The sequence below is a fragment of the Bos indicus x Bos taurus genome, chromosome 1 (assembly GCF_003369695.1).
Source record: "Bos indicus x Bos taurus breed Angus x Brahman F1 hybrid chromosome 1, Bos_hybrid_MaternalHap_v2.0, whole genome shotgun sequence".
Lineage (NCBI taxonomy): Eukaryota > Metazoa > Chordata > Mammalia > Artiodactyla > Bovidae > Bos > Bos indicus x Bos taurus.
Window position 1 is genome coordinate 66,306,262 of NC_040076.1, and position 27,924 is coordinate 66,334,185.

General features: G+C 41.1%; 1 protein-coding gene across 3 annotated transcripts in view; it reads left to right on the top strand.

The window, feature by feature from the left end:
* The window catches only part of CD86 (CD86 molecule), a 66,994-nt gene that overhangs the window by 23,061 nt on the left and 16,009 nt on the right, over positions 1–27,924 (top strand). For 2 of the 3 annotated variants that reach the window (XM_027533644.1, XM_027533794.1), the window contains exons 2-3: positions 13,307–13,356; positions 27,036–27,392. In XM_027533644.1, the coding sequence (XP_027389445.1) occupies positions 13,307–13,356; positions 27,036–27,392 (407 nt within the window). The remainder of the gene's footprint in view (positions 1–13,306; positions 13,357–27,035; positions 27,393–27,924) is intronic. The other variant, XM_027533716.1, reaches the window with a different exon arrangement.

Below are 27,924 nucleotides of genomic sequence, written 5' to 3' on the forward strand. Positions count from 1 at the left end.
CTCAGAGAGAGGAACTTGTAAAAATTTTGCATGGTGCTTACCCATAAGAACTTTTTGGCAAAAGGGGGGAAATGGTTTCCAAAACCATTGATAAATCAAAAAAACATATTTCTTGACTCAGAAAGGTCCGATTCTAGATATGACTAGAAAAACTGGGTATCTATCTTATACACAGACTTGCTGTTGGGGGATGGGAAAGGTTAATCACTACTGCCATCTTATGCTCCTTCTTCTGGGCAAGTAAGGGAATGGACTCTTAGTTTTAATGCTTTAGTTAGGTACAATATTGGGAAATGAAGAAAAGCATCCCCTGCTCCTTATGAACCTACTTAGACATTTCTTCTTTGTACCTATGCCTCTTTGATGCTACTCCCCTTGTACCTGTATGGAAACACTGCTCCCAAATGGTGAGGAAGATGACAATTAATGAATGAAAGCAGTGTTAGGTAAGGAAATTCTCCATCATTGAGGACCCAAGGGGATTTGCTCCGGGACTGGAAACCAAGTCAGACATATGATCCAGCCTCAGCAAGGAGATGAGCTCAAGGAAAGCAGAGCTGAGGATGGGTGATGTGTATCAGTACTAGTCATCTCCCGTGTCCACCGGACACCAGGAAATGTTCACATTTCCATCAAGGCATCACGCAGGCCCATCTCTTTCCTGTCATGCCTGCTTCCCCTAAGTTGGTTCAGCATCTTCATCTCAAGTCTATAAGCTTTTAATATTGGCTTTCTTAATTGCCCTCATACCAGCCCTCACTGCCTCCTTCAGGCCACCGACAAGCTTATTTTCTTTAAACTTTCATTATATAATTTTTTTGCTCCCACACTATTAATCCCAAACTCCCAATTTTCTATCAAAACAAATATAAATTCCTTATCTGACTTTCTAGGCCATGTTCAGCTATCCTGTTCTTATACATGTGTGTGTACCTCAAGAATACGGCTGAAATATGTATCCAGTTAAACGCAATCAAACATTTCAAAGTAGTTCATTGGAGGCAGTAGTTTCCTGAGCCACATTAACTGAATGCCTAGGATAGTACTTCCGCAGGAATCTATCTGAAGGGCCGTCTGGGGAAGAATTGTTGGAAGCTTGCAGAGCCTTTCAAGGACAAAGGCAGATGGCCATCACATCAAGTTCTGGACAATAAATAATTGCTAATATGAAAGGAAGATGGAAATTCTCTGAGAAAGATCCTCTTATGCAATGGCCTAGGCTGACAGCTCTCTGGAGTGGGAGAATCAGACTGAGTGGGCTGGGAGCACGGAATAGAAGCCTCCTCTGTTCTAACTGAACTTGACTTTCTCCAGCAAGCACTAACATTCCTAGCTCACTCTGTTCCTGTCACCAGGGTACAGTTCTGAGACCAAAACTGACCTACTTTTAAGTCCCAGGTTAGATATCACCGTCTTTACCCCACCCTTCTGGACCATAGGATTACTTCTCTATCTCTTTTGAAACCTTGGACCACTTGTCAACTGAGAAGGTCCTCCACAGACCTGGGATCCTTTAAATGTACCATACTGTGTGCATGTGTGTGTGTGTGTGTGTGTTAAGTCGCTTCAGTCATGCCTGACTCTCTGCAATCCTATGGACTGTAGTCTGCCAGGCTTCTCTGTCCATGAGATTCTCCAGGTAAGAATACTGGAGTGGGTTGCCATGCCCGGGGGATCTTCCCAGCACAGGGATCGAACCTGAGTCTCTTGTGTCTCCTGTGCTGGCAAGTGGATTCTTTACCGCAAGTGCCGCCTGGGAAGACCACCACACTATGTGTGCTGTGCTAAATCACTTCAGTTGTGTCTGACTCTTTGCGACTATATACTGTGCTAAAACTTGGAGGAATGAAATTGGGTGGGGGTAGGGAAAAGTGGTGTGTCCAGATTTTCTCCCTGGAAAGGTGGGTGAGTCCAGATTTTCTCCCTTATTTTTCCTCCTTTCTGGGAATGTAATGAGCAGCTTCAAGGAAAACTTAAGAAAAGTTATGCAGTTCAACCACCCACTCAATTCAAGAATCTCTTTTAAAATGTCTCCTCCTCATTATTACTCTACTTTTGCCTGAGCAGTTCTGGTGCTCACAAGAAAATCCAGGCCTTGGTTGTAGCACTCTATTCAAAGTTCTTCATCACCTGAAGCTGAGATCTGGCTCCCTGTATCTTTCAGTATTGGAACTACTGTCCCTTTAACAACAGTGCAAGTGTCTTCCTGTGGGAGGGCCCTTAAATATTTGCAGACAGCTTTGGGCACTTGCAGGTTTCTCTGCTTCAAGTTAGTTACCCCCAGGCCTTTCGATTGTTCCTCATTTGACATACTTTCATTATTCCCTGGTGAATCCCTTGATAAACTCTAATTTGCCATGATCATTCAAGTATAACAGACCTCACTGAATGTGATACCACAAATGATGTGGTCTGATTAGCACAGAGCACAGTGACCACATTCTACACTAAGAGCAAATTAACTTTTGGTTAGCCCTGCCACGCTAACATTTGTATGACTTTTATATTTACTGCAGATAAGCTCTTCTCTATTTTCTACTTATTCTACTTCACTTAAGTGTAGATCTTTATGTGTACCCTGAGATGTGGCATGCTAGTATCAGACTCTCTTTTCAGCTGACCAACTGACCAATAGCTATCTGGCTTATTCCTGTGCACACTTTTATGTACATCTGCACATTTGAAAGCAGAAGTATGACTTCTGTGCTTTCATTCATAGTTTTACTAAACATGTAAAAATGAGAAAGTAAAACACAGAGAGCCCCACAGTACCCACCTAGTATCAGCCTATTAAACAAGAATGATTCCTAATAGTTGTTGAGTGAATGAATCAATCAATATCTTGTTCTCATCCCCCATATTTAATCCATCACCATATCCTGTTGGTTATAATCCTAAATTCTGCTTGGACCTATCCATTTCTATCTACTTTTGCCACCACAACCTACAACAAAAAGCCATCTTCTTTCACTTAGATGACTACAATAGCCAACTGATTGGTCTGGTGGCCTCTACCCTGGCTTCTGTACTATCCATCTGCTACAAAGTAGCCAATCATCTTCAAAATGCAAACCTGATTATGTCACTCCTCTGCTGTTCATGTTGCTCTCAGAATAAAGAACAAAATCTTTAACTGACCGATAAGATAAGCATCGTCTGGCCCTTGCTGACCTCTTCAATCTTGCCCTCCACCCCTCTATCCACATCAACCTTCTCTCATGTGCCCTCAGTGCCTTTGCACGTGCTGGTCCCATTGCCTAGCATTTCCTAAGTCACTCCACCAACCTTCACTTACTTAGCACCTATTCAATCTGTTCTGCTTACCTATTGATGCATCAGAAACTGCCCCCAAACTTAGCAGCTTAGAACAATGAATATTTTACTCTTTCTCATAACACGTGAGTCAGAAGTTTTGGCAGCCTTCTGAGTGATTTTTCTGGTCCTCATGGCATCAACTTGGTCACTTAGCTGATGAATGGGCTAGTCTAAATGTATACTATCTAATTCAGTAGTCCCTAGCCACATACCTACTGATTATTTGAAATGTAGCTCATCTTAAATGAGATGTGTTGTAAATATAAAATACCCAGGTGATTCTGAAGATTTAGTACAGGAAAGATAATGTAAAATAGTCATTAATAATTTTTATATTGATCACATATTGAAATAGTATTTTAGATATTAGATTGGATAAAATATCTTATTTTTTTTTTAGACTGATCTAGCCTCTACACTTTGACTATGTACCTTACATTTATGCATCAAAATTAAGATTAAGTATTCTTTCTACCCAAAAGAAATTGACTTCCCTGACCACTTCAGGTTAAGTTGAATTAGATATTATTTTTAATCAGACTCTTATTTAGTACTTATTGAATATCTTATTGAAATTAATTTCACCTATTTATTTTTAAATGTTTTAATGTGGCTACCAGCCATTTTTAAATTACATATTTGGATTGCATTATATTTCTATTGGACGGTGCTGATCTAGAGCAAGGGTCAGTATTTTTTTTTTTCTATAAAAGGCCAGATAGAAAATATTTTCAGCTTTGCAAGCCATATGATCTCTGTCACAGCTTCTCAACTCTATCACTGCAGTACAAAAAATAGTCAAGGACAATAATTATAGTGGTTATAGCTGCATTTCAACAAAACTTTATTTGTAAAAATAGGTGGTGGTCTGATTTGGTCTTCAGGCTGCAGTTTGCTGACCTCTGATTTAAAGGATTCAGGATTTTATTCCCATGTTTGGTGGTTTGGCAGAAATGACTGGAAGGCTGTTTCAGCTGGGACTGTTGACTCAAACACCTACACGTGGCATTTCCATGATGGTGGTCTCAGTAGTGGGACATCTTGTATAGTGGCTCTGAGCCCCACATTCCAAGACAGACAGACACTGCAAGGCTTCTTTTGATCTAGCCTCAGAAGTCCTAAACATCCCTTCTAGTGCACTCTATTGGTCAAACAAATCTCTAAGGCCCGCCCAGACTCAAGGAGAGGAAATTAGAGGTCACAAAGGGGTAGGAGGGAGGAGTAGCAAAGAATATGTGTCCATCTTTAACTTATCACATCATTCTTCAAATCTCAATTTAGACTAGACCTATTATGGGCCCTCCAAGCACCATGAAGCTCTCCTCTGTAGCACTCGTCATCATTGCAATTTTACATTTATTTGTATGATCATCATCCTGCTCATCTACTAACCTATAAGCAACTATAGCAAGAGGAGTCCTTTCCGGTTCTGCCCATCATTCTATTCCCAGCACCTCGCACAAGGCCTGGCTCCAAAAATATTTGTTAAATGAATGAACAACCTAGGGGCACAGCCAAGTATCTGTATGAATATGTATCCCCACATTTCTCTACTGCTCTCAAGCATATCACGAGACACCCTGTCAGAAGTTAAAATTCAGATACAGTCAATTCCCAGCAACCTTCTTATTTTGCAGTTCAGAAACTTTGTGAAAAAGGAAATAAGCCTACCCTATTCCTCCAAGGACCTCCAAGGTAATCATAGCTGTTCTAAGGGTAGAGCTTCCGGTTCTGGTGCCCTGAGAAGTGACTGACACAGCGTGTCACGCTGACACCAGTCAAGGCCCTGGGCGGCTTGTCCTGCTCCTGGCTTTCACTGTCTTCTCACTCAGCTGGCAGTGCCCATCCAGCACGCTTGCTGGGCCAGCCACAGTACAAGCTGGAAGAAAACAAAGGATTGGGGTCTGAACCTGGGCTGAGGCCAACCTAGTCCTCCCTCCATGGAAATTATGGCATCTTTTGCTTTGTTCGGAGAAGGACTCTCATATGTGCTGGGAGGAGATGAATGAGTCCACCTTCCATGCTGGCCTGGAGCTTGAATGGTAGGTATTTGTGGACACTCTGTTTTTCTTTTTAGCTCTGAGTTAGGGATCAAGGCCTGCACATCTTTATACTCCCTCACAACCTCTAGAAAAAGCCTGACACTGAGTAAATTCACTACATGTTTGCATGAGACTGTCTCAATGAACAACCTTCCTTAGACACCAGGAAACCTATCAGCATTTTTCCTGGTGCCCTGATCACCACTAATATTCTAGACAAAGTAGTGAAATAGGGAACTTTTTTTGCTGCTCCCCAACTTCTGCCTTGGAATCTTTCTCTCACTTCCCGAGCCATCATATGTGTACTCCCCTGTCCCACCCCGTGACTGGCCAACACCACTTCGCCATATCTGCATACTGCCTTTCGCCTGAGCTAGATCCCACATCCTCCTGCAGACTTGCAACATAAAAGAACTCTTCTTAATCCCCTTTGTTCTGTTCCAATGCACGTAGTTCCCAGAACTCTTCTAGGTGAGGCTTAGCTGAAACACAGTAACATGTGTCTGGAGGTCAGCCCAGGCCAGCAAACTCATTACCTGTCCGGGGCTGGGGTGGAGAGAAGCATTCCCTGCCTGGCACATAATAGGTGCTCAAATAATATTTGTGGACTGAATGGCAGCTCAGGACAGAAATGTCCCTGATACACAGGGACACTGTGGTCCATCCTACATCTAGCCAGCCTGTCCCCTGAGTGTCATACTCTGATTCCAGGAGCTGCCATCACACATGGCCCCAGGGATGTGCTGTTCCCTTGCTACCCTGAGAGTGGGTAGAATTGAAATCTTTTTTCCTTGCTCCTAACGCACACCTGGGGCTTCCCTGGTGGCTCAGTGGTAAAGAATCTGCCTGCCAATACAAGAGATTCAGGTTCAATCCCCAGTTTAGGAAGATGCAGAAGGGAATGACAACCCACTCCAGTATTCTTGCCTGGAGAATCCCATAGATAGAGGAGCCTGGCAGGCTACCGTCCAGGCTTTTGTGTCCAGGGTCACAAAAGAGTTGGACACGACTGAGTGACTAAGCAATAACAACAGCACATCTGAAACCAACTGGAACTTTTAAAGGAACTATACAAGAGTCAAAAATAACACAATGAGTGATGGATGGAAACTAAATTTCTGGTGACGAGCAAACTGTACTGTATACGGAAATGGAAATATGATGTTGTATGAAGTGGAAATATAATGTTGTAAATGTGAAAAAATGTTATAAACCAATGTTATCTCAATAAAATGAAAAAGAATGCAGGGAAGAAACTCCATTTCTTTACTTGCAACATGGGGAAAGAAAATCTCACCTTATTGTGAGGAATAATATACTTGGTCATTGAGTTGACTCTCACTCACATTCTATGATGGCCAGGTATGTAAAGTGAGAGAAAGTAGTGTCTGATGGGTGCTTTTCTTTAGTTTTGAAGGTGAACCTCCAGCTAAATAGAACGTTGAAACTTGTTCTAGGTTTTTGACCAGTTCACCCATTCTGCTCACAACTGACAGAAATATCCTCACAGAGAATCTCCCCTGTAAATTCTTAGGTTCTTTCCTCTCCCAATCCCCTTTCTGCTCTCTCCCTCCAAAAGCTAGAGTTTCTACTTCTCAGGCCCTCTGGAGAAAGTCGTGACTCGTAGTTGTGGTTAAGAGTTCATTGCACAGGGAGCAGTGACATTTCTGCTCTGCCTCATAACCAATGACATTGAAGAAAACTGGCCCCTCACACACACTCCATGGCTAGAGATGAGAGAAATTTTTCATATGTATAGAAGAGTATATTTTTATACATTTATACTGTATAAAAGAGTATCATGACACTCAAGTGTTTTAGCCCTATGTTTTAATAGGGCCTCTGGTAAACCAGGTATCTAAAGTGTTGGTCAGGATGGGTGTGCAGTCTCTAAGTTAATGTTAGGGAAGTTTATTAGGAATATCACTGCTGGGGCAGGATTTTGAGGACAAACATGATCTCTCTCCCCCAAAATCCATAAAAGGCTTTGATAGAAGTGTGTTAGGCTTAGGCTTATTCTCTTTTCTCTGTTAGGCTTATTCTGCAAAGTTTGAGAGAATGATACCAGTATCAATGAGAGGAAGTTAAGGAGAGGCAGCTTTTCACCCAGGAGAAGACAGAGATTCCAAATAGAGAAGCAAAAAATAATTTTGATGTCCTTCTCAGACCCAGTGCTCCTCCCCACTGAATGAATTACAGGGACCATCTGTCCAGGATTTCCCACGACCATACAGATTTCATGTGATTATTTGAATTAAAGGTGATTCATTAAATTTATACCAAAGTATAATTTTGATGGTGTGTCCTATCTGACACATCACCCAGGGAAGAAAAAAAAAAAAACTTTGATTGCATCAAGCATACTGATACTTGGTTTGCAAACAGTGTGAGATTTTTATACTAACTAGGAGTTCAGACTTACAAGGTTCACAGTCCTCAGAATCTATGATAAATAGGATATTGGTAGTGATTTAGGATGATGAAGTGCACAAGAATCAAATAGAGAACTCCTTTACCTTATGACCCACCAATCCCACTCCTGGGCATATATTCAAAGAAAACTCTAATTCAGAAAGATACATGTACCCAGTGTTCATAGCAGCACTACTTACAGTAGCCAAGACATGGAAGCAATGTTCAACAGATGAGTGGATAAAGAACATGTAGTGTGTGTGTGTGTGTATATATATATATATATATATAGTGGAATATTACTCAGTCATAAAAAATAATGAAATCATTCCATTTGTAGCAGCATGGATAGATCTAGAGATTATCATACTAAATGAAATAACTCAGACATGGAAAAGACAAATATCATATGCTATTACTTACATACGGAATCTTTATGATACAAATGAACTTATTTATAAAATGGAAACAGACATATAGAAAACAAATTTATGGTTACCAAAAGAAGAAGAGGTGAAGGGATAAATTAGGAGTCTAGGATTAACAGATACAAAACTACTATGTATGAAATCAACAGGAAGGTCCTACTGTAAATCATAGGGAACTATATTCAGTATCTTGTACTAAACTATAATGGAAAATAATCTGAAAAAGAATATCAGATCAGATCAGATCAGTCGCTCAGTCGTGTCCGACTCTGCGACCCCATGAATCGCAGCACACCGGGCCTCCCTGTCCATCACCAACTCCCGGAGTTCACTGAGACTCATGTCCATTGAGTCAGTGATGCCATCCAGCCATCTCATCCTCTGTCATCCCCTTCTCCTCCTGCCCCCAATCCCTCCCAGCATCAGAGTCTTTTCCAATGAGTCAACCCTTCCCATGAGGTGGCCAAAGTACTGGAGTTTCAGCTTTAGCATCAGTCCTTCCAAAGAAATCCCAGGGCTGATCTCCTTCAAAATGGACTGGTTGGATCTCCTTGCAGTCCAAGGGACTCTCAAGAGTCTTCTCCAACATCACAGTTCAAAAGCATCAATTCTTCGGCGCTCAGCTTTCTTCACAGTCCAACTCTCACATCCATACATGACCACTGGAAAAACCATAGCCTTGACTAGACAGACCTTTGTTGGCAAAGTAATGTCTCTGCTTTTGAATATGCTATCTAGGTTGATCATAACTTTCCTTCCAAGGAGTAAGCGTCTTTTAAATCATTTTGATGTACACCAGAAATTAACACAACATTATATATCAACTGTACTTCAATTTTTAAAAAAGAGAATTATTTTTTCAGATTCTACCACTGACTGGTGTCAGCTTTGGCCCAACAGATAGTGTCTGTGTTCTGAAACTTATTAAAATCACTGGAAGGAAGGCAGAACAATTGGGAGAGAGCGTGAGGTGCACAGATTGGACACCTACTATGTGTTTTGGCAACTGAATATATTTGCAACTTACTGTCACAAAACACAAATTTTCTAATTGTTTACTGCTGCTGCTGCTAAGCCACTTCAGTCGTGTCCGACTCTGTGCGACCCCATAGACAGCAGCCCACCAGGCTCCCCCGTCCCTGGGATTCTCCAGGCAAGAACACTGGAGTGGGTTGCCATTTCCTTCTCCAATGCAGGAAAGTGAAAAGTGAAAGTGAAGTCGCTTAGTCATGTCTGACTCCTAGCGACCCCATGGACTGCAGCCTACCAGGCTCCTCCGTCCATGGGATTTTCCAGGCAAGAGTACTGGAGTGGGGTGCCATTGCCTTCTCCAAATTGTTCACTAATTAGCACTAATTTTTTAAATATAAAAGAGCTCCTACAAATCAGTTCCCTCAAAAATTAAAAATAGAATTATCATATGATCCAGTAATTCCACTTTAGAGGACATACCCAAAAGAAATGATAGCCATGTCTTGAAGAGAAACTTGTACACCCATGATCATAGCATAATTCAAGGCAGCCAAAAAGAGGAAGCAACTCAGATGTCCATCAACAATTGAATGGATAAACAAAATGTTGCATTTACATACAATAGGATATTATTCAGCCTTAAAAAGGAAGGAAATTCTGACACGTGCTACAAAATGCTTGAATCTTGAATACATTATGCTAAGTGAAATAAGCCAGACACAAAAAGACAAACATTGTATGAGCCTACTTATATGAGGTGCCTAAAGTAGTCAAATTCATGGACATAGAAGGTAGAATGATGCTTTTCAAGGACAGAGGGAGTGGAGGAGTGTGTGGAGTTAGTGTTTAATGGGTACAAAATTTCAAGATGAAATTTTGGAGATGAAAGGAGTTCTAGAGATGGGTGGTAACGATGATTGCACAACAAATGTAAATGTGTTTAATATTACTATACACTTTAGAAATGAGTAAGATGGGAAATTTTAAGTTATATTTTCATGACAACAAAAAAGGATTTTTTTAAAAATTACAATAAGATGTCATTTTAACCTTCCCCATTGGTAAAGATCAATATTAAAAAGCAGAGACATTACTTTGCTGACAAAGGTCCATCTAGTCAAAGCTATGGTTTTTCCAGTAGTCATGTATGGATGTGAGAGTTGGACTATAAAGAAAGCTGAGCACCAAAGAACTGATGCTTTTGAACTGTGGTGTTGGAGAAGACTCTTGAGAGTTCCTTGGACTGCAAGGAGATCCAACCAGTCAATCCTAAAGGAAATCAGTCCTGAATATTCATTGGAAGGACTGATGCTGAAGCTGAAACTCCAATACTTTGGTCACCTGATGCAAAGAACTGACTCATTGGAAAAGACCCTGATGCTGGGAAAGATTGAAGGCAGGAGGAGAAAGGGACGACAGAGAATGAGATGGCTGGATGGCATCACTGGCCCAATGGACATGAGTTTGAGCAAGCTCTGGGAGTTGGTGATGGACAGGGAAGCCTGGTGTCCTGCAGTCCATGGGGTTGCCAAGAGTCAGACACGACTGAGCAACTGAACTGAACTGATTGGTAAAGATTACAAATTAGAAATCTTTGTTGGCAAAATCTATATGAAAATAAGGACATTCGTGCTGTGATTTTGTTGGTGGGAGTGTAATCATCTAGTTTTAGGGGAGAACAATTTTTCAATATGTGTGAAGATTAAAATTGAATTTGCTTTTTAACTTTTTGGTCAAGCCATTCTGCTCCTAGGAAGATAGCTTACTCTCACATATATGATTTGGCATATGATCAAGGCTCTTCATTGCAGCAGAAGATTGGAAAAACCCAAATGTCTACTGATAGGGGCTGGTAAAGTAAATTATTGACATCTGATTGAAAACACCAGAATAATATGGAACTGTTAGAATGAGGATACCCAGTATGTGTGGACACAGAAAAATCTCCAAGGGAGTGGTTAGTGTGCAGAACTGCATTATAGTGCGCTAACATTTGTGTTTTATAATTAAATGAAAAAAAATGGGTCTCAGTTTTCATTTCACTTTGTCTCAAATAACTGCAAGTAGAGACAAGAAACTGCTAACAGGTAATAGTGGTCACTCCACTTATTGCTATGGGGAGAAGTCAAACTGCTAGGGGACAAGGCTGGCAGGGAGTTGCTTTCCACTGTTTATTGCCCTTATATTTCAAATGTAGTACTATGAGCAGGTATGATCTACTAAAATTTTTTCATTTAAAAAAAAAGAAGTTACAGTCCAGAAGGAAAGAAACATAACAAATACTTTCAGCCTAAAGTCATACATTGGGTATTATGGAAAAGGAAAGGAAGGGTGTCTAGTATAACCCACAGACATCAAGGATGGCTTCTAGACAAATCACCCACAGGGAAGAAATATCTGCTATTGGATCAGGAATAGTTGTATACTTTCATCTGAGCATTGGTTTATCTTTATCTCATGGACAGATCTGGAAATTGATTCACCAATTAGATTTTCCTTTTCACCTTAGCTGTTAAAAAGTTAACAAGCCAAACTTGTGACCCATACCATACAAAGTGGGCAGATTTCTATGGTAAGCATTTAGCTTTGGCATTGTACTTGACTCCATTTTGTATTCCTGCATTTGGTTTGCTTTTCCCCTGTTTGTAATGTTGGTCATCTTCCCTATTCTATGCTTCCCTATAAGCCACTCTACAGCCTTTTGGTCTAAGTTGGGGTAAATGGGTGAATAAAGAAAGATGGAGGGCAGGAAAAGAAAAGAGAGAGCATGGAGGTTATAGAGCAATACTTATCGTTTTCCTTGGCTCCATCACATAGATTAAGTGAACACTCTAGTACTGGAAAATCCCACGGACAGAGAAGCATGGTGGGCTACAGACCATGGGGTTGCAAAGAGTCGGACACGACTGAGCGACTTCCCTTTCACTTTCTAGTACAGGATTATCAAAGTGGTTAAGGAGCCCACTGCAACACTATCATCTGTGAGTTTGCGAGTCATGGATTTCACTCAATCTACTAATCAGAATCTCTGTGGAAAAGCCCCAGGAATCTGCTTTAACATATCCTCCAGATAATTTTTATGCACATTACTGTTTGAAAACCACAGGGAAGCCAAAAAAAAAATTGATTTCTAAACATGAAAGTGAAAGTTGCTCAGTCGTATGTGACTCTTTGAGATCCCATGGACTTATACAGTCCATGGAATTCTCCAGGCCAAAATACTGGAATGGGTAAACTTTCCCTCTCCAGGGGATCTTCCTAACCCAGGGATCAAACCCAGGTCTCCTGCACTGCAGGCGATTCTTTACCAGCTGAGCCACCAGGGAAGCCCAAGAACACTGGAGTGGGTAGCCTATCCCTTCACCAGAGGATCTTCCCAACCCAGGAATTGAACCAGGGTCTCCTATATTGCAGGCAGATTCTTTACCAACTGAGCTACCAGGGAAGCCGTAAATACTTTCTATTTGTCCTACCATACCCATTTATTGGTCAAGATAATAATGCTGCTATTGCAGTTTTAGTTGCTCAGTTGTGTCTGACTCTTTGCAACCCCATGGACTGTTGCTTACCAGGCTCCTCTTTCACCATGGGATTTCCCAGGCAAGAATACTGGAATGAGTTGCCATTTCTTTCTCAGCTACTGCAGTAAACAACTCCCAAAATTTCATTAACTTAACACACCAAAATTTTATTTTTTGCTCACATCACACTCCAATACAGATCACTGTGGGGTGTTAAGAGCTGTTTTATTAATTTGTTCAGCCAATCAGCTTCTTTCATAGTGAGGCTTTACCATCTTCTGGCCGCTTGGACTGCTCCTCTGGATCCTCTGCATCAAAGAAGGCAGGGGATGGAGGCAAGAGAGAGGCTTTAGCGCTGTGGTACCTGGAAGTAACGCCCATCTTTTCTGCTCACAATTCCACTGGTCAAAACCCAGTCACATGGCCTACTTGTGTGGGGGTGGGGGCTGGGAAATAGGGTATGTCTGTAGGGTTAGGAGAAAAAGAAAATGGTTTTGATGATCACACTGTATCATCTTGGCCCCACCCATGGGCTGAAGTGAATATCAAACTCCACTTTGTCACTTTTTTGGTTTCGTTTTCTAATCGAGTTTTATCTTCTCTGTTTTAACTGTAGCACCATGGGACTGCGAAACACTCTAATCGTGATGGCCCTCCTGCTCTCTGGTAAGCACACTTTTGGCTTTATAAAGTCCTAAAATCCTCCTACTGTCTCCCCGTGAATCTGAGCTGCAAGCTGGGGCCTGAGACTTGATGGGGTTTACTCACTTTCTATTCAGCGTACATAAGACCACAAGCCAGAAAGACTTTCATGAAGAAGAAGGAAGCATCACAACTGAGAACAGGTATCTCAGCTGATGGCGGGTCCAACCTGAGATGGAGCCCACGCCTTCTGCCATCTTACACCTGTGGTTCTAGATGCACAGAGGAGGGCAGACTGGACTGTCCAGCAGTGCCCAGGGAGCTACGGGAAGGTCCCTATTCTGACATGCCTGAAGCTTAATTCTTTTGCTCCTCTGTTCCCATTGCTGGCATTCTCACACCTTTGGGAAATGACAAACTGGCTTCTAAAAGTCTCCAGCTACCAGCCATCATTGGTTTTCTTCTTCTCAACTGTTCCTCTCCCACCACCTCCTTCCCCTGTCCTTCTCCCCACCTCTCACCCATAGAACATAGTTGGCACTTATTACTGGGAGGATCAAGGCACCCAGCCCTGCAACCACCTGATTAAATGCCCTTCAGCTAATCATATCAGCTGATTTACTATCAAGCTAAGGGGCTAAGCTTCAGGGCTTCTCACCTGCACAGCTCTTTCCAAACCACTCCAAGACCTCAGGAGGAGCCCTAACAGTGTGGTCATGGGTCTTAGGTCTTAGTAAAGTTTTCATTAGTAAGATATTTTAACTACAATAAGTTAAGACCACTGTCTCTTTCCACTGTGATTTCTTGACTTGTCTCTCTGCCACATTCTCCCCGTGCTGAGCAATGTTGCAGTGGCCATGGGCATTTTGTTTTGTGTTCTGTATTCTTTTTCTTAAAGAGCCCTTCTCCACTCAAAATAAATTTAGTAGTGTCAGGCCTCAGAAAACTCAGACCTTCCCTGTTTGCTGCTTTGTCTGAGTTTAGTTTCTTCTGTAAACTGGGGCTGGCCAAGGTTCCTGCCACGCATCTTGGGACTGGATGCCCTTGGTTTCTCCTGACCCAGCCCCTTCCTGCTGCTTGTCTTCCCCACCCTGGGCACTGAGAGGGAAGTGTCCCGGTCCTGGTGTGGGGCAGACGGGGGAGGGGTAGCCCACCTGCTGTTTGACTGCAGCAGAACACAGGCTGCCCCTAACTAACTAGACTGGCCATGAGCTCACCTCCTCCCGTGGCCACACATAAGACCCTTGGCCACTGACCTCATCCTGCTGTGGTTGACAAAGAGTCTCCCTCAGATCGATGCTGGCTGGGACAGGCTTTTGGGGAAGTGCTTTCTGCTTAGCACCCTGGAGCTTGCTGTGTCTGTGCTATAGACATGTTACCTGATCTACAGATGGGCTAAAGGTCATAATACTAGCTTTCACTTCCCAGGACCAATATGATTTGCTATTTTAACTCTTGGGAAGGTAGAAGTTATGTGTGAGCAGGGGCAGAGAGAAAGGGGTTGAAGCAAAGCTTTGGACAACATTATCCAGCAAGAACCTCTTCCCATCCCACTTGTAATTGTTTTATTTGACAAGCACACAGATGTATTGCTTACAGACACTTTGTGCCAGGTACTGTTCTAGGCATTTTATAGATATTAACTCATTTAAACATCATCATAACTCTGCTTTAGGTCTTATTATGATTCCCTATTTTACAAATGTACAAACTAAAGCCCAGAGAGGTTAAGTAATTTGCTTAAGACAACATTGCTAATAAGTGGCAGAGCTTGAATTCATACTCAGCAGTATAGATACAGCATCTGTTCACTTCACCTTGACATGATGCTACTTCTCCTAACTCTTTCTAGGGAACTCTCCATAATAGTAGGATTTGTCCCTTGGGCACCTAAACAGGTTTGATAGATCATGTGGCTTGTGCCTCAGTCAAGTTCACAATTTTCCCATCAAACACATCCTCCAAGTTCCCTGCAGTCAATACCTTAGCTGTCCCTACAGCTTGGTCCCTGGTCTTTCTCATACAGTGACCAGCCCCAGGTCTTATGACTTGGGAGGGAAGAAAAAAAATGGCCTAAAGACAAATTTTCAGAAAAGTCTGAATTGAGATATCATTTACCCCTTTTCCCCCTAAACTTTCTGACTCTGTGTATGGAAAGTGAAAATAAAACTGAGAAACCTTACCAAAATTGAGTCCAGGTGTCACTTTTGCCCTGGCTTTGCATTTGAAACTGCTTGGACACTTCCTAACTTCTGAAAAGAGTTATCAATACTGAAATTTTATTTTATTTTATTTTTTTGAATTTCTAAATATTTTTTTTAATTTTATTTTATTTTTAAACTTTACATAATTGTATTAGTTTTGCCAAATATCAAAATGAATCCATCACAGGTATACATGTGCTCCCCATCCTGAACCCTCCTCCCTCCTCCCTCCCCATACCATCCCTCTGGGTCGTCCCAGTGCACTAGCCCCAAGCATCCAGTATCGTGCATTGAACCTGGACTGGCATCTCGTTTCATACATGATATTTTACATGTTTCAATGCCATTCTCCCAAATCTTCCCACCCTCTCCCTCTCACTCCCCCAAATGGAAGTCATTTAAGCTTTATGGTGATGAGAGAATAGTGGTTATATTTTTGGCAGTACAAATTTAAAGTGGGATAGAAGACAGTGACACTTGATTAGAAGATAACATTGCCAGTACTTCACACAGGATTAAAAATAGCAACAACAACAAAACAGATTTCATTCTTATGTAAAGAATGAAAAGGAATCCATCTGAATCTCATCTTCCTTCTCAGGGCACATCTCTGCTTACTGGGCTGGTGAGCAGTGACAGGCTCAGAGGCAGGCGTCCAAAGGGAGAAAGGGGATGCAATTGACCCAGCAAAAACACAGGGCTAAATAATTCATTTGACAGCAGATATAAAACAGTGCAGTGAAATAATTCTGTTTCTCCTTTTCCCCCTAATATGTTTTGTGTCTTCCCCTAGTCATGGAAATCAGACAGTGTGTTTGCTGACTCTGCCCATGAGGCAAAAATTGAATGAGAGTTTGAAACCTTAAAGGGCAAGAAGGCAGCCTTCTTGCAGAATTAGATTCTAATTTGTATTTATTAGATTATAATTTGTGTTTAGATTATAATCTGTGCTTATAAAGCTAAAGGAATGTTGAGCTGCCAGTAGCAAAGGTACCTCTAACTGTCCAGCTCTGTTTGCTGCAATCCCAGCACCTCCAGTAATACTTAAATCTGGAGTCAGAGTGGTATTTGGGAAATCAATAGTTTACACATCAGGAGGAAGCTTCTTCTTAGTTTGACTTCTGAAGGATGCTCTCTTATTGTCTGGAGGTTCTCTGGGTCCTAGGGCTTCTCATTTCTCTTGAACAATACTTCTGGTTGAACAATTTATATACCAGGAGTAGTTGGGGGTTATTCCTTCACTTTTAAGATTTACATAAAATTGGCTCAAACCTTCGTTTTGTATCTGGTGTAAAGGTTTATTGTTTCCCCCGGATTTGTCCAGGTTCCTATATGGGTGGTTGCATATTTATATGGTTACTTTGACTCCCACTTCCTCTTGCTGTTATAGTGGTCACTATAATCACAGAGGTGGATAGATAGTTCAGACCTAATTCCCAAATTCCCAAAGAAGTGTCATGAAGCCTCATGGTTTTCCTTTTGGAGTCACTCCTTTAAAATTAAGGTACTGTTTCAGGGATCTTTGAAATACATGTATGCTTCCCAGTAGGGAGAATCTTACTTCTGAAGTAGTGGATCATTTTAATGTTTAGTAGATTCCAGAGAGAATGGGCTGTCTGACAAGTTAATTTGGTGGAAGATGGTCACTGAATAGGGTAAGTATAGGGTTGATTGAGAGCAGGGGTGATATTTGTAGGTAACAGAGAGGCTCCAATGGCAAACAAACTACTTTAGGAAGAGGCAAGAGTTTGAGAGATTGTAGCTTGTTTTTCCTTTGTGAGAGATCTTAATACCATCTCCAAAGTATGCAACTCAGTCCCCTGGGTATGCTGAGATTCACAGAAACAAAACACTTGTAGCCCTTCCTTTATGGCCATTGCCAGCCATAGGGCCAAATTCCAGGATCTCAAAATTACAAAAAACTCTTTCAACATCCTCTAACAGTATTTACCCATTCTTTTCATTTTCACTTTCTTTCATTCCTTCTCCCTGTAGATGTCTCTATTAAAAAGTATTCAGCTCCCTGTACCATTTAAAAATCACTTCTCTGGTCCTTACAATAAAGTTAACAGGCAAGAGAGTAAAAATAGTTATGTATAGTTGTGACCACAATATACATGCAAATCCCTGAATGTTTTATTCAGTATTGTTTCATACACACTTTCTCAAGTTCCTAAGTTCCTTTCAGTTTTATAATTTTTGAAACTGTATTAGTCCAGTGAGTCAAAATGCTGTAATTTGCTTTATTTGTATGTGTGTGTTTTATTCATTCAGAAGTAACTGCCCCCTTTGTCTTATTTGATTTATGGTTGCTGAGGAGTTTTCATTCTAATTGTCATTGTTTTATAGGTGTTCTTTCTTCATTTTTTTTTTTTTAAGAATGATTCTCTTTTTCTTTGTAAATTTGAAAAAGTATTTGATATTTTTTGTTTAGCAGCTTTACCATAGTATATCTAGGTGCAGATTTATTGTCATTTATCTTCATTTATTGTCATGGTACTGAGTATGCATTTCTGATCTAAGGACTTGTGTCTTTCTCAGTTTTGAATAATCACAATCTTTATCTCTTTAAATATTGTTTCTCTACCATTCCTCCCATTCTCTTCTTTTAGGAACTACTAGTACTTCTCTCGGAGAAGGCGATGAAACCCCACTCCAGTACTCTTGCCTGGAAAATCCCATGGACGGAGGAGCCTGGTGGGCTGCAGTCCATGGCGTCGCTAAGAGTCGGACACGACTGAGTGACTTCACTTTCACTTTTCACTTTCATGCATTGGAGAGGGAAATGGCAACCCACTCCAGTGTTCTTGCCTGGAGAATCCCAGGGATGGAGGAGCCTGGTGGGCTGCCATCTATGGGGTCGCACAGAGTCGGACACGACTGAAGCGACTTAGCAGCAGCAGCAGCAGCAGCAGTACTTCTCAGACTAACTCCTCTGAACTCTTAACCTGTTTTTCCACATTTTCATTTCTTTCTCTCTCTGTGCAGCAGACCAGTCAAGAATCAAGTAGATCAGTACAGACATGGGGGTCTTCAGGCTGTTGAGGGCACTCAGATCAAAAGGCTCCAGCAGTTTTATGGACCCTGGGGAGAGGTGGAAAGGAAGGATGAGGGGGAAGGGCTCAGAATGGAAATACTGGGTCTGCTGGGGAAAAGTAAGCCTGCAAGGTGAAAATGTCTCCAAACATAAGGCAGCCTCAGCAGAGGCATCTTCTGAAGACCTCTGCCCAAGGCCCCAAATAAACTGCAAAACAAAGGTGCCTGGGCTACAGATACAAATATGTAAAAGAGTGTGACTGGCCGGTGAAGGGAGCAAATCCTTGACTGCAACTCCATTTCAAGACTGCAATGTCTTTTTGGCTGTGCAAAAAGACTGAAGTGGTGAGGCCTTGGAATAGAGTGTGCCTGGCCTTTTGGAGGATTGACAAGGAAGCCAGTGTATGGCTGGGGCAGAGTAAGTGAAGGGAAGACGTCTGCAAGGTACCAGGTTACATAAGACTTCATAGGTCACGGGAAGGATTGGGGTATAGTTCTCAGCGTGATGGGAAAGGATTTGGATATAATTTTCAGAATGATGAGAAGTCATCAGAGACTTTTGGACAGGAGTGTTATACTATCTGAGATGCATTTTTAAGGATCAATTGGGCTTAAGGAATTAGATTTGGGAACAAGGGTATAAGTAGGGAGATTTATTTAAGTATAAAATATTTATTATATATAATATATATAATATAAAATATATATTTATAAAATATATATTTATAAAAATATATAAAACATACATATAATTTATAAAAATATATATTTATATTAATATATAAATTATATAAATATAAATATATAATTATATAAATATAAATTTATATATATTATATATAAAATATATATTTATATTACATATTTATTTAAATATAAAATATTTATTTTATATTTAAATATATATTTATAAAATATATAAAAATATATTATATTATAATATATATTTTATATAAATATTTATTTAAATATAAATTTATTTAAATATAAAATATTTATTTTATATATAAAATATAAATATAATATAAAATACATATTTATAAAATATATAATATATATTATAATATATAAAATATAAAATGTTATAAAATATAGTTATATATTTTATAAAATATAAAATATACATTTATATATTTTTATAAAATATATATATAATATATATTTTTATATATATTATATACCTATAATATATATACATAACTGTGTATGTATTTATATCTATATGGGATCCACAGTGAGCATGAGATCAAAGCAAAGCTAGTCTTAACAGAAATATCATCTCAGTCATGAAAACTCCTGGAGAACCATCCGTGCCCTAGTCACTACTTAAGGGATGATGAGAGGAAATTGACCAGGATGTCAGAGTTTGGGAAAGAATGGAGTTTCAAGAAGGAGAGGCAGCCGACAGTGCAGTGTTCAACAATGTGGTCAGATAAGATAAGGTCTAAAAAGTGTTCTGCATTTAACAATGGGGGGAAGACAATGACAACATTTGCCAGGGAAGTTTCATCAGTGAGGTGGAGACAGAGGCAGGGGTGGAGACAGCAATCACTGCTTCAGATCAGATCAGATCAGTCGCTCAGTCATGTCCAACTCTTTGCGACCCCATGAATCGCAGCACGCCAGGCCTCCCTGTCCATCACCAACTCCTGGAGTTCACTCAGACTCACGTCCATCGAGTCAGCGATGCCATCCAGCCATCTTATCCTCTGTCGTCCCCTTCTCCTCCTGCCCCCAATCCCTCCCAGCATCAGAGTCTTTTCCAGTGAGTCAACTCTTCCCATGAGGTGGCCAAAGCACTGGAGTTTCAGCTTTAGCATCATTCCTTCCAAAGAAATCCCAGGGCTGATCTCCTTCAGAATGGATTGGTTGGATCTCCTTGCAGTCCAAGGGACTCGCAAGAGTCTTCTCCAACACCACAGTTCAAAAGCATCAATTCTTCGGCACTCAGCCTTCTTCACAATCCAACTCTCACATCTATACATGACCACAGGAAAAACCATAGCCTTGACTAGATGAACCTTTGTTGGCAAAGTAATGTCTCTGCTTTTGAATATGCTATCTAGGTTGGTCATAACTTTCCTTCCAAGGAGTAAGCGTCTTTTAATTTCATGGTTGCAGTCACCATCTGTAGTGATTTTGGAGCCCAGAAAAATAAGCCCGACATTGTTTCCACTGTTTCCCCATCTATTTCCCATGAAGTGGTGGGACCGGATGCCATGATCTTTGTTTTCTGAATGTTGAGCTTTAAGCCAACTTTTTCACTCTCCACTTTCACTTTCATCAAGAGGCTTTTGAGTTCCTCTTCACTTTCTGCCATAAGGGTGGTGTCATCTGCATATCTGAGGTTATTGATATTTCTCCCAGCAATCTTGATTCCAGCTTGTGTTTCTTCCAGTCCAGCGTTTCTCATGATGTACTCTGCATAGAAGTTAAATAAACAGGGTGACAATATACAGCCTTGATGAACTCCTTTTCCTATTTGGAACCAGTCTGTTGTTCCATGTCCAGTTCTAACTGTTGCTTCCTGACCTGCATACCAATTTCTCAAGAGGCAGATCAGGTGGTCTGGTATTCCCATCTCTTTCAGAATTTTCCAGTTTATTGTGATCCACATGGTCAAAGGCTTTGGCATAGTCAATAAAGCAGAAATAGATGTTTTTCTGGAACTCTCTTGTTTTTTGATGACCCAGCAGATGTTGGCAATTTGATCTCTGGTTCCTCTGCCTTTTCTAAAACCAGCTTGAACATCAGGAAGTTCACGGTTCACATATTGCTGAAGCCTGGCTTGGAGAATTTTCAGCATTACTTTACTAGCATGTGAGATGAGTGCAATTGTGTGGTAGTTTGAGCATTCTTTGGCATTGCCTTTCTTTGGGATTGAAATGAAAACTGACCTTTTCCAGTCCTGTGGCCACTGCTGAGTTTTCCAAATGTGCTGGCATATTGAGTGCAGCACTTTCACAGCATCATCTTTCAGGATTTGGAATAGCTCAACTGGAATTCCATCACCTCCACTAGCTTTGTTCGTAGTGATGCTTTCTAAGGCCCACTTGACTTCACATTCCAGGATGTCTGGCTCTAGGTCAGTGATCACACCATTGTGATTATCTGGGTCGTGAAGATATTTTTGTACAGTTCTTCTGTGTATTCTTGCCATCTCTTCTTAATATCTTCTGCTCCTGTTAGGTCCATACCATTTCTGTCCTTTATCAAGCTCATGTTTGCATGAAATGTTCCTTTGGTATCTCTGATTTTCTTGAAGAGATCCCTAGTCTTTCCCATTCTGTTGTTTTCCTCTATTTCTTTGCATTGGTCACTGAAGAAGGCTTTCTTATCTCTTCTTGCTATTCTTTGGAACTCTGCATTCAGATGCTTATATCTTTCCTTTTCTCCTTTGCTTTTGGCTTCTCTTCTTTTCACAGCTATTTGTAAGGCCTCCCCAGACAGCCCTTTTGCTTTTTTGCATTTCTTTTCTATGGGAATGGTCTTAATCCCTGTCTCCTGTACAATGTCACGAACCTCATTCCATACGTCATCAGGCACTCTATCTATCAGATCTAGGCCCTTAAATCTATTTCTCACTTCCACTGTATAATCATAAGGGATTTGATTTAGGTCATACCTGAATGGTCTAGTGGTTTTCCATACTTTCTTCAATTTCAGTCTGAATTTGGCAATAAGGAGTTCATGGTCTGAGCCACAGTCAGCTCCTGGTCTTGTTTTTGCTGACTGTATAGAGCTTCTCCATCTTTGGCTGCAAAGAATATAATCAACCTGATTTCAGTGTTGACCATCTGGTGATGTCCATGTATAGAGTCTTCTCTTGTGTTGTTGGAAGAGGGTGTTATGACCAGTGCATTTTCATGCCAAAACTCTATTAGTCTTTGCCCTACTTCATTCCGTATTCCAAGGCCAAATTTGCCTGTTACTTCAGCTGTTTCTTGACTTCCTACTTTTGCATTCCAGTCCCCTATAATGAAAAGGACATCTTTTTGGGGTGTTAGTTCTAAAAGGTCTTGTAGGTCTTTTATTTAGTCTTTCAGAAAAGTTAACTCTAAGAGAAAGAGGAACTACAAGCAGTAGCAGAGGGTACTGCTGAAATAACTGCTGGGAGGAAGGGAAAGGGTTTACCAAGTAGAGTGAGCAGCCCAGAGGCCAAGTTAAGTGAACTAGAGACACGTGATTTGTAATGTCACGAGTCTAATTAATTGAATAATTTTCTCCAGGAGTGTTCAAACATTCAGTCATAAGAACAGATATGTAGATCAAAAGTAGATTGCTCTTGGAATGAAATCTGCACAAAAGGGCACGTTTGTGGAAGTTGCTTGCAAAGGAATGATCGAAAAAGTACTCTATTGCTGTACTATCCAATATGATAGCCACTAACCACATGTGGCTATTTAAATTTAAATTATCTAAAATTAAGTAAGATGAAATTAAGTATCTTAGTCATACTATTAAGAGACTGCTTTTGGAAAGCCCTGCATTATAGGGTATAGACTGGATAGAGTTGAAGTCATGAGGAAGTTGAGGAACAGATGAAGGTAATCAAGAGCAAATCTTGGAAGATGGTATCTTGCAGACAGAGATTGGCACATTGAGGTTTAAGATTATAGGGACAGAGATGTTCTTAGCAATAAGATTTAGGATTATGTCACGGGAAAGGAGTTGCTGAAATAGCCTGTGGATAAAGATCTTTCAAGGGGCAAAGATCAAAGAACATTGAGGCATGGTTGCTGGTAAACTTATCCATGCCAAAGCCACCTTTGATATTTGATAGGAACAATTGATTAGAAAGACCTTGCATCTAATGCCAAAAATCTTCAGTGAGTAAGGAAGTAGTGACAAATGATTAGTAGCTAAGAGCAGTGAAAGAAGAGAACACCTCAAAGGGGGAAGAGTGTTACTAAAGGTCCCTGTAAAGTGTCATGAAACAAGTAGTGGCTGGGGGCAAAAGCACAACCTTATGGGAAACATTTGATGAAGAGGCTGAAGACATAAAAGAGTTTATGACAATGGAATGACACTGGTAGAGCTTTGAAGTAAGTTTAGTAAAAGAAGGGAAATTCATGAATACAGATAAGCATAGTAATATGAGGAAGAGATGACCTAGAAAACATAAGATATGCATTTGGGTAGTAGCTGGGGAAAACTGAAGTCCTGGCTGGGGTCAGAGACCTCACAAGTTTAGAAGACTATAGTTTCTGTGTGACAGCCAAACAGTATCTTGGTGACAATCCTCAGCTGATAAAGTGGACTTTATCAGCAATGTCTTCCTGATAGAGGCATTTTTGAAAGAAATGTCTCCAGCTGATTTGGGAGGTGTCTAGATGGATTCTTGAGTGACCATCTCCTAACATGTGCTATGTGCTAAGTCACTTGAATTATATCTGACTCTTTGCGACTCTATGGACTGTAGCCTGCCAGGCTCCTCTGTCTAGGGGATTTTTCAGGCAAGAAAACTGGAGCAGGTTGCCATTTCCTCCTCCAGGAGATCTTCCTGATCCAGGGATCCCTTATGTCTCCAGCACTGGCAGATGGGTGCTTTTCCACTAGCATCACCTGGGAAGCCGGTTATAACTAGACCCAGACCATTTCTATGACTCAAGTGCCAGGGAAGAGAATCTCAATGTTTAACCTCCAGGGGAGCCCAGTGAGTACAGTATCTGGGTGGCCTTAAGTTTAGGGTCATAACAGGGAAGCCTGAAGCCACTTAGAGAGAGCAGACTTTGAGCTAAATCTTCCCTATATCGTCAGAGAAGTGATTAGTATGCATATCTCCGAGTTAAGTCATGGAAGCCAGTGGTTGGTGGGGAACTATGGAGTCTAAGTTGTGAAATACTTTCAGTTCCACTCAAAAGGGACTTCAGAGTGGTTTCCACTCCAGGGTAAAGAGAGAAGGTTTGGGGAGGGATGGGTGGAAACAGATTTTTCCTATTTCATCATCACTCTTTTCCACTGGAGACAGAGATAGAAATACTCTACTGCGGCTTTTCAAACTGGAGGTCTATTTCAAATGCAGGCTCAGAAGGTCTGGGGTAGGGCTAGAGATACTGCATTTACAGACCACACTTTCGGTTGTTAGATGAGAAGGGAGCGGTTGGATGGGTGGAAGAAAAATTCCTTCTTATCTTTGAGAGAGGGAGCCTGGGCCATGGACGCGTCCGTCAGTGGAGAGAGCAGGCAGGCAGGAGAAGAATTACTGTGAGGCTGTGTGGAGATGCAACCCTAAATCAGGAAGACAGAAGAAGCCAAAGGCAAAGTAATTTCCCAGCTAGAGGCACAACTGACTGCTGAGTAATAATATACCATGTCAGTTAACTGACAGAATTTTCAACTATGTATTTGGTTTCTCTACTAGGTCATCTGCTCTATATCATATGGCAAATGTGTGGTAAAACCAGCATGAGTTTTCCCAGAGATAGTTGCTAGAAGCTTTTACAGCAGGTGGCACCCTTAGATTATCATTCAGTTCAGTTCAGTTCAGTCGCTCAGTCATGTCCAACTCTTTGCAACCCTATGAACCACAGCACGCCAGGCCTCCCTGTCCATAACCAACTCCTGGAGTCCACCCAAACCCATGTCCATCGAGTCAATGATGCCATCCAACCATCTCACCCTCTGTCATCCCCTTCTCCTCCTGCCCTCAATCTTTCCCAGCATCAGGGTCTTTTCCAATGAGTCAGCTCTTCGCATCAGGTGGCCAAAATATTGGAGTTTCAGCCTCAACATCAGTCCTTGCAATTATCGTTCAAAGTTTAGCAAAGGAACAGCATTATCCCAGGAGTGCCTGGTAAGGTTACTGAATGCAGAAAGTCGTCTTTAAGTTCCCCTTTCACTGTTCCAAGTACCCGGGTAGATTTTCCCACCTTCTCCAATATGAGAATGCATGCTGTACAGAGACTGTACTTTATACTTTCAAAGGCTTCACAGTGTTCTAGTGAGTATAATGCAACAAGCAATGATTCGAACTTGTTCAGACTTTCACTGATGCCTGGAGTCCCTTCCCATAGAGTTCAAGACCACCCCAACCCCCTCCTTGCTTATCCATTCTCACTGGGCTACTCTGCACACACTTCAGTTTTGCCAAGTGCATATCACTAATATTTCTCTTTTAGCAAGAAAAACCCATTTCCCTTAAGAAGAGAAACCCATTGATCATTTCAGTTTAAGTTCTCCTACCACCACCCAAGAACACCTCAAGTAACATCTCTCATCTCCCTCACCAACCTACCTCTCCTTTCCTCCTTAATGTCAACATCCCTTTACTGAAGTCTGGAATGACGAAGCTTAATTAGAACCATCCTAATTCCCTTCCCAAAGTGGCATCTAACTTCACGTTAACTGAGAAACAGCATTTCACCACCTAACCCTGTACTTCTCACTAACCACAACTTAATTTCTTGGCAAGTTTCAAGTAATTCTGTGATCCAGAATAAATTCTACAAAAACCCTATAATCCATTGCATTTAAGGAGTTATGTGGCCCAAATATAAACCCCAATATGCCCTCAGGAATGAAAGCCTTTCTCTGAACCCTCCCAGCACATTCTCTAGGGTTTGAAAAAGTTTCCAAAAGCAAATGCATGCATGCTGAGGAGAGCAAGTTTGTGGTACCTGGGGATTCCCCAATACTCCAAAAGTACATCCTCACCTTCCCACTTATGATTCATTTCCAGCATTTCATTCATGTACCTAAAATGGTCTTTGACCACCACATCCCAAAACAACCATTATATTTGCCCAGTTCTCTTTCTGATCTCTGAAAGAGCTTAGAGAGGTTACAGAATAGAGGCCTTGGTTGACAATTTGTGTCATTTCCAAACTGTTTTTCTCCTTGAAGGAGCTGGCTGTGGGAGAAGCAGCCATGAGGGAAGCTCTATAAAGGGAACTATTTGAATTTTAAAGATGTTATTCACTATGATACCCAGCTACAAGGCATAATGAAAGGAAGGATATCACATTTGTTACCATGGTCAGAAATCTTTTCTCCATAGCAGGCCAAGGAATTAGGGAATAGGAAAGGGAAGGGGAAACTTTCAGTCATGGTGAAGAAGTACTGGAGCCTATAACAGCTACAGTGGAAAGAATTAATATTCAGATTATAGGAAGGTAACCAATGGGTGAATGAGTTATATAATTCTGCTGGCTTTTCCTGTTCTGGCATTTAAATTCACAGAACCACAGTACTGGAAGAAACCTCAGAATGTTTAGTCCACTCATTCATTAAACAGATAAGAAAACTCCATAGGAGTTGCAGTTTGCACAAAGTCAACCAGTTAGCAGTAGAATGAGGACAAAAACCCCTTCCTTTCTCCACATACCAGTGTGTATGCACGGTTCCAGAGTTTAATATCTACTTCTTCAAGATCATTACTGAGAAGATAGTAACTAGGTATTGTATAAAGAGAAATGGAGTTTCTGGGATTTTTATTTTTCCCTCTTGTTTCTCTTTCCCCAGTTTCCACCGTTCCTTTTTCAGGTGCTGCTTCCTTGAAAAATCATGCCTTCTTCAACGAGACTGGAGAACTGCCATGCCACTTTCCAAACACCCAAAACCTCAGCCTGGACGAACTGGTGATATTTTGGCAGGATCAGAATAAGTTGGTTCTCTATGAGCTATTCAAAGGCCAAGAGAAGCCCAATAATGTTAATCCCAAGTATATAGGCCGCACAAGCTTTGACCAGGACAGTTGGACCTTGAGACTCCACAACGTTCAAATCAAAGACACAGGCTCGTATCAATGTTTCATCCATCATAGAAGGTCCCAAGGATTGGTTTCCATCCACCAGATGAGTTCTGACCTGATAGTGCTGGGTATGTAGTCAATGGTGTGTTCAGATCCCAGGCCTTCTTAGATGAGACTGCAATAGGTGGGGAAAGGGGTACCTCAAGAGAGACGCAGAGGACAGCCAGTTCTGGGAAGCCCTCCTGAGGGGAATGCAGGGCTTGGGAGTAGGGAACTAAAAATCCTTTGTACTTTTTATGGTTTACTTCTGAAGCATCTGTAAGAATTTGCTTTAGGGACCAGCTAGAGCTAACTAATCCAAGGTAATGCAGCTAAGTGAAAACCATGGGTGATTTGGACATTATTAAGTTTATATGAACCATATAGGTCTCTAATCTCTTTTACATTCATTTTTTCTTTTAGTCCAAGATTTCTCACCCACTAAATCTTTGCCTGGAGCTCTTTGCCTGGAGTTTGCAAGGGTGACAGCTGGCTAATTGGAGATTTCCCTTCAGTCTCCTGGAGGTTGCTTACAACTTGCTTGTTGCCCAATCATGAGCCCAGAAGACAGGAGGGAAATAACCCAAGGCACACAATCCAAAAGCTGACAAACCAACTCCT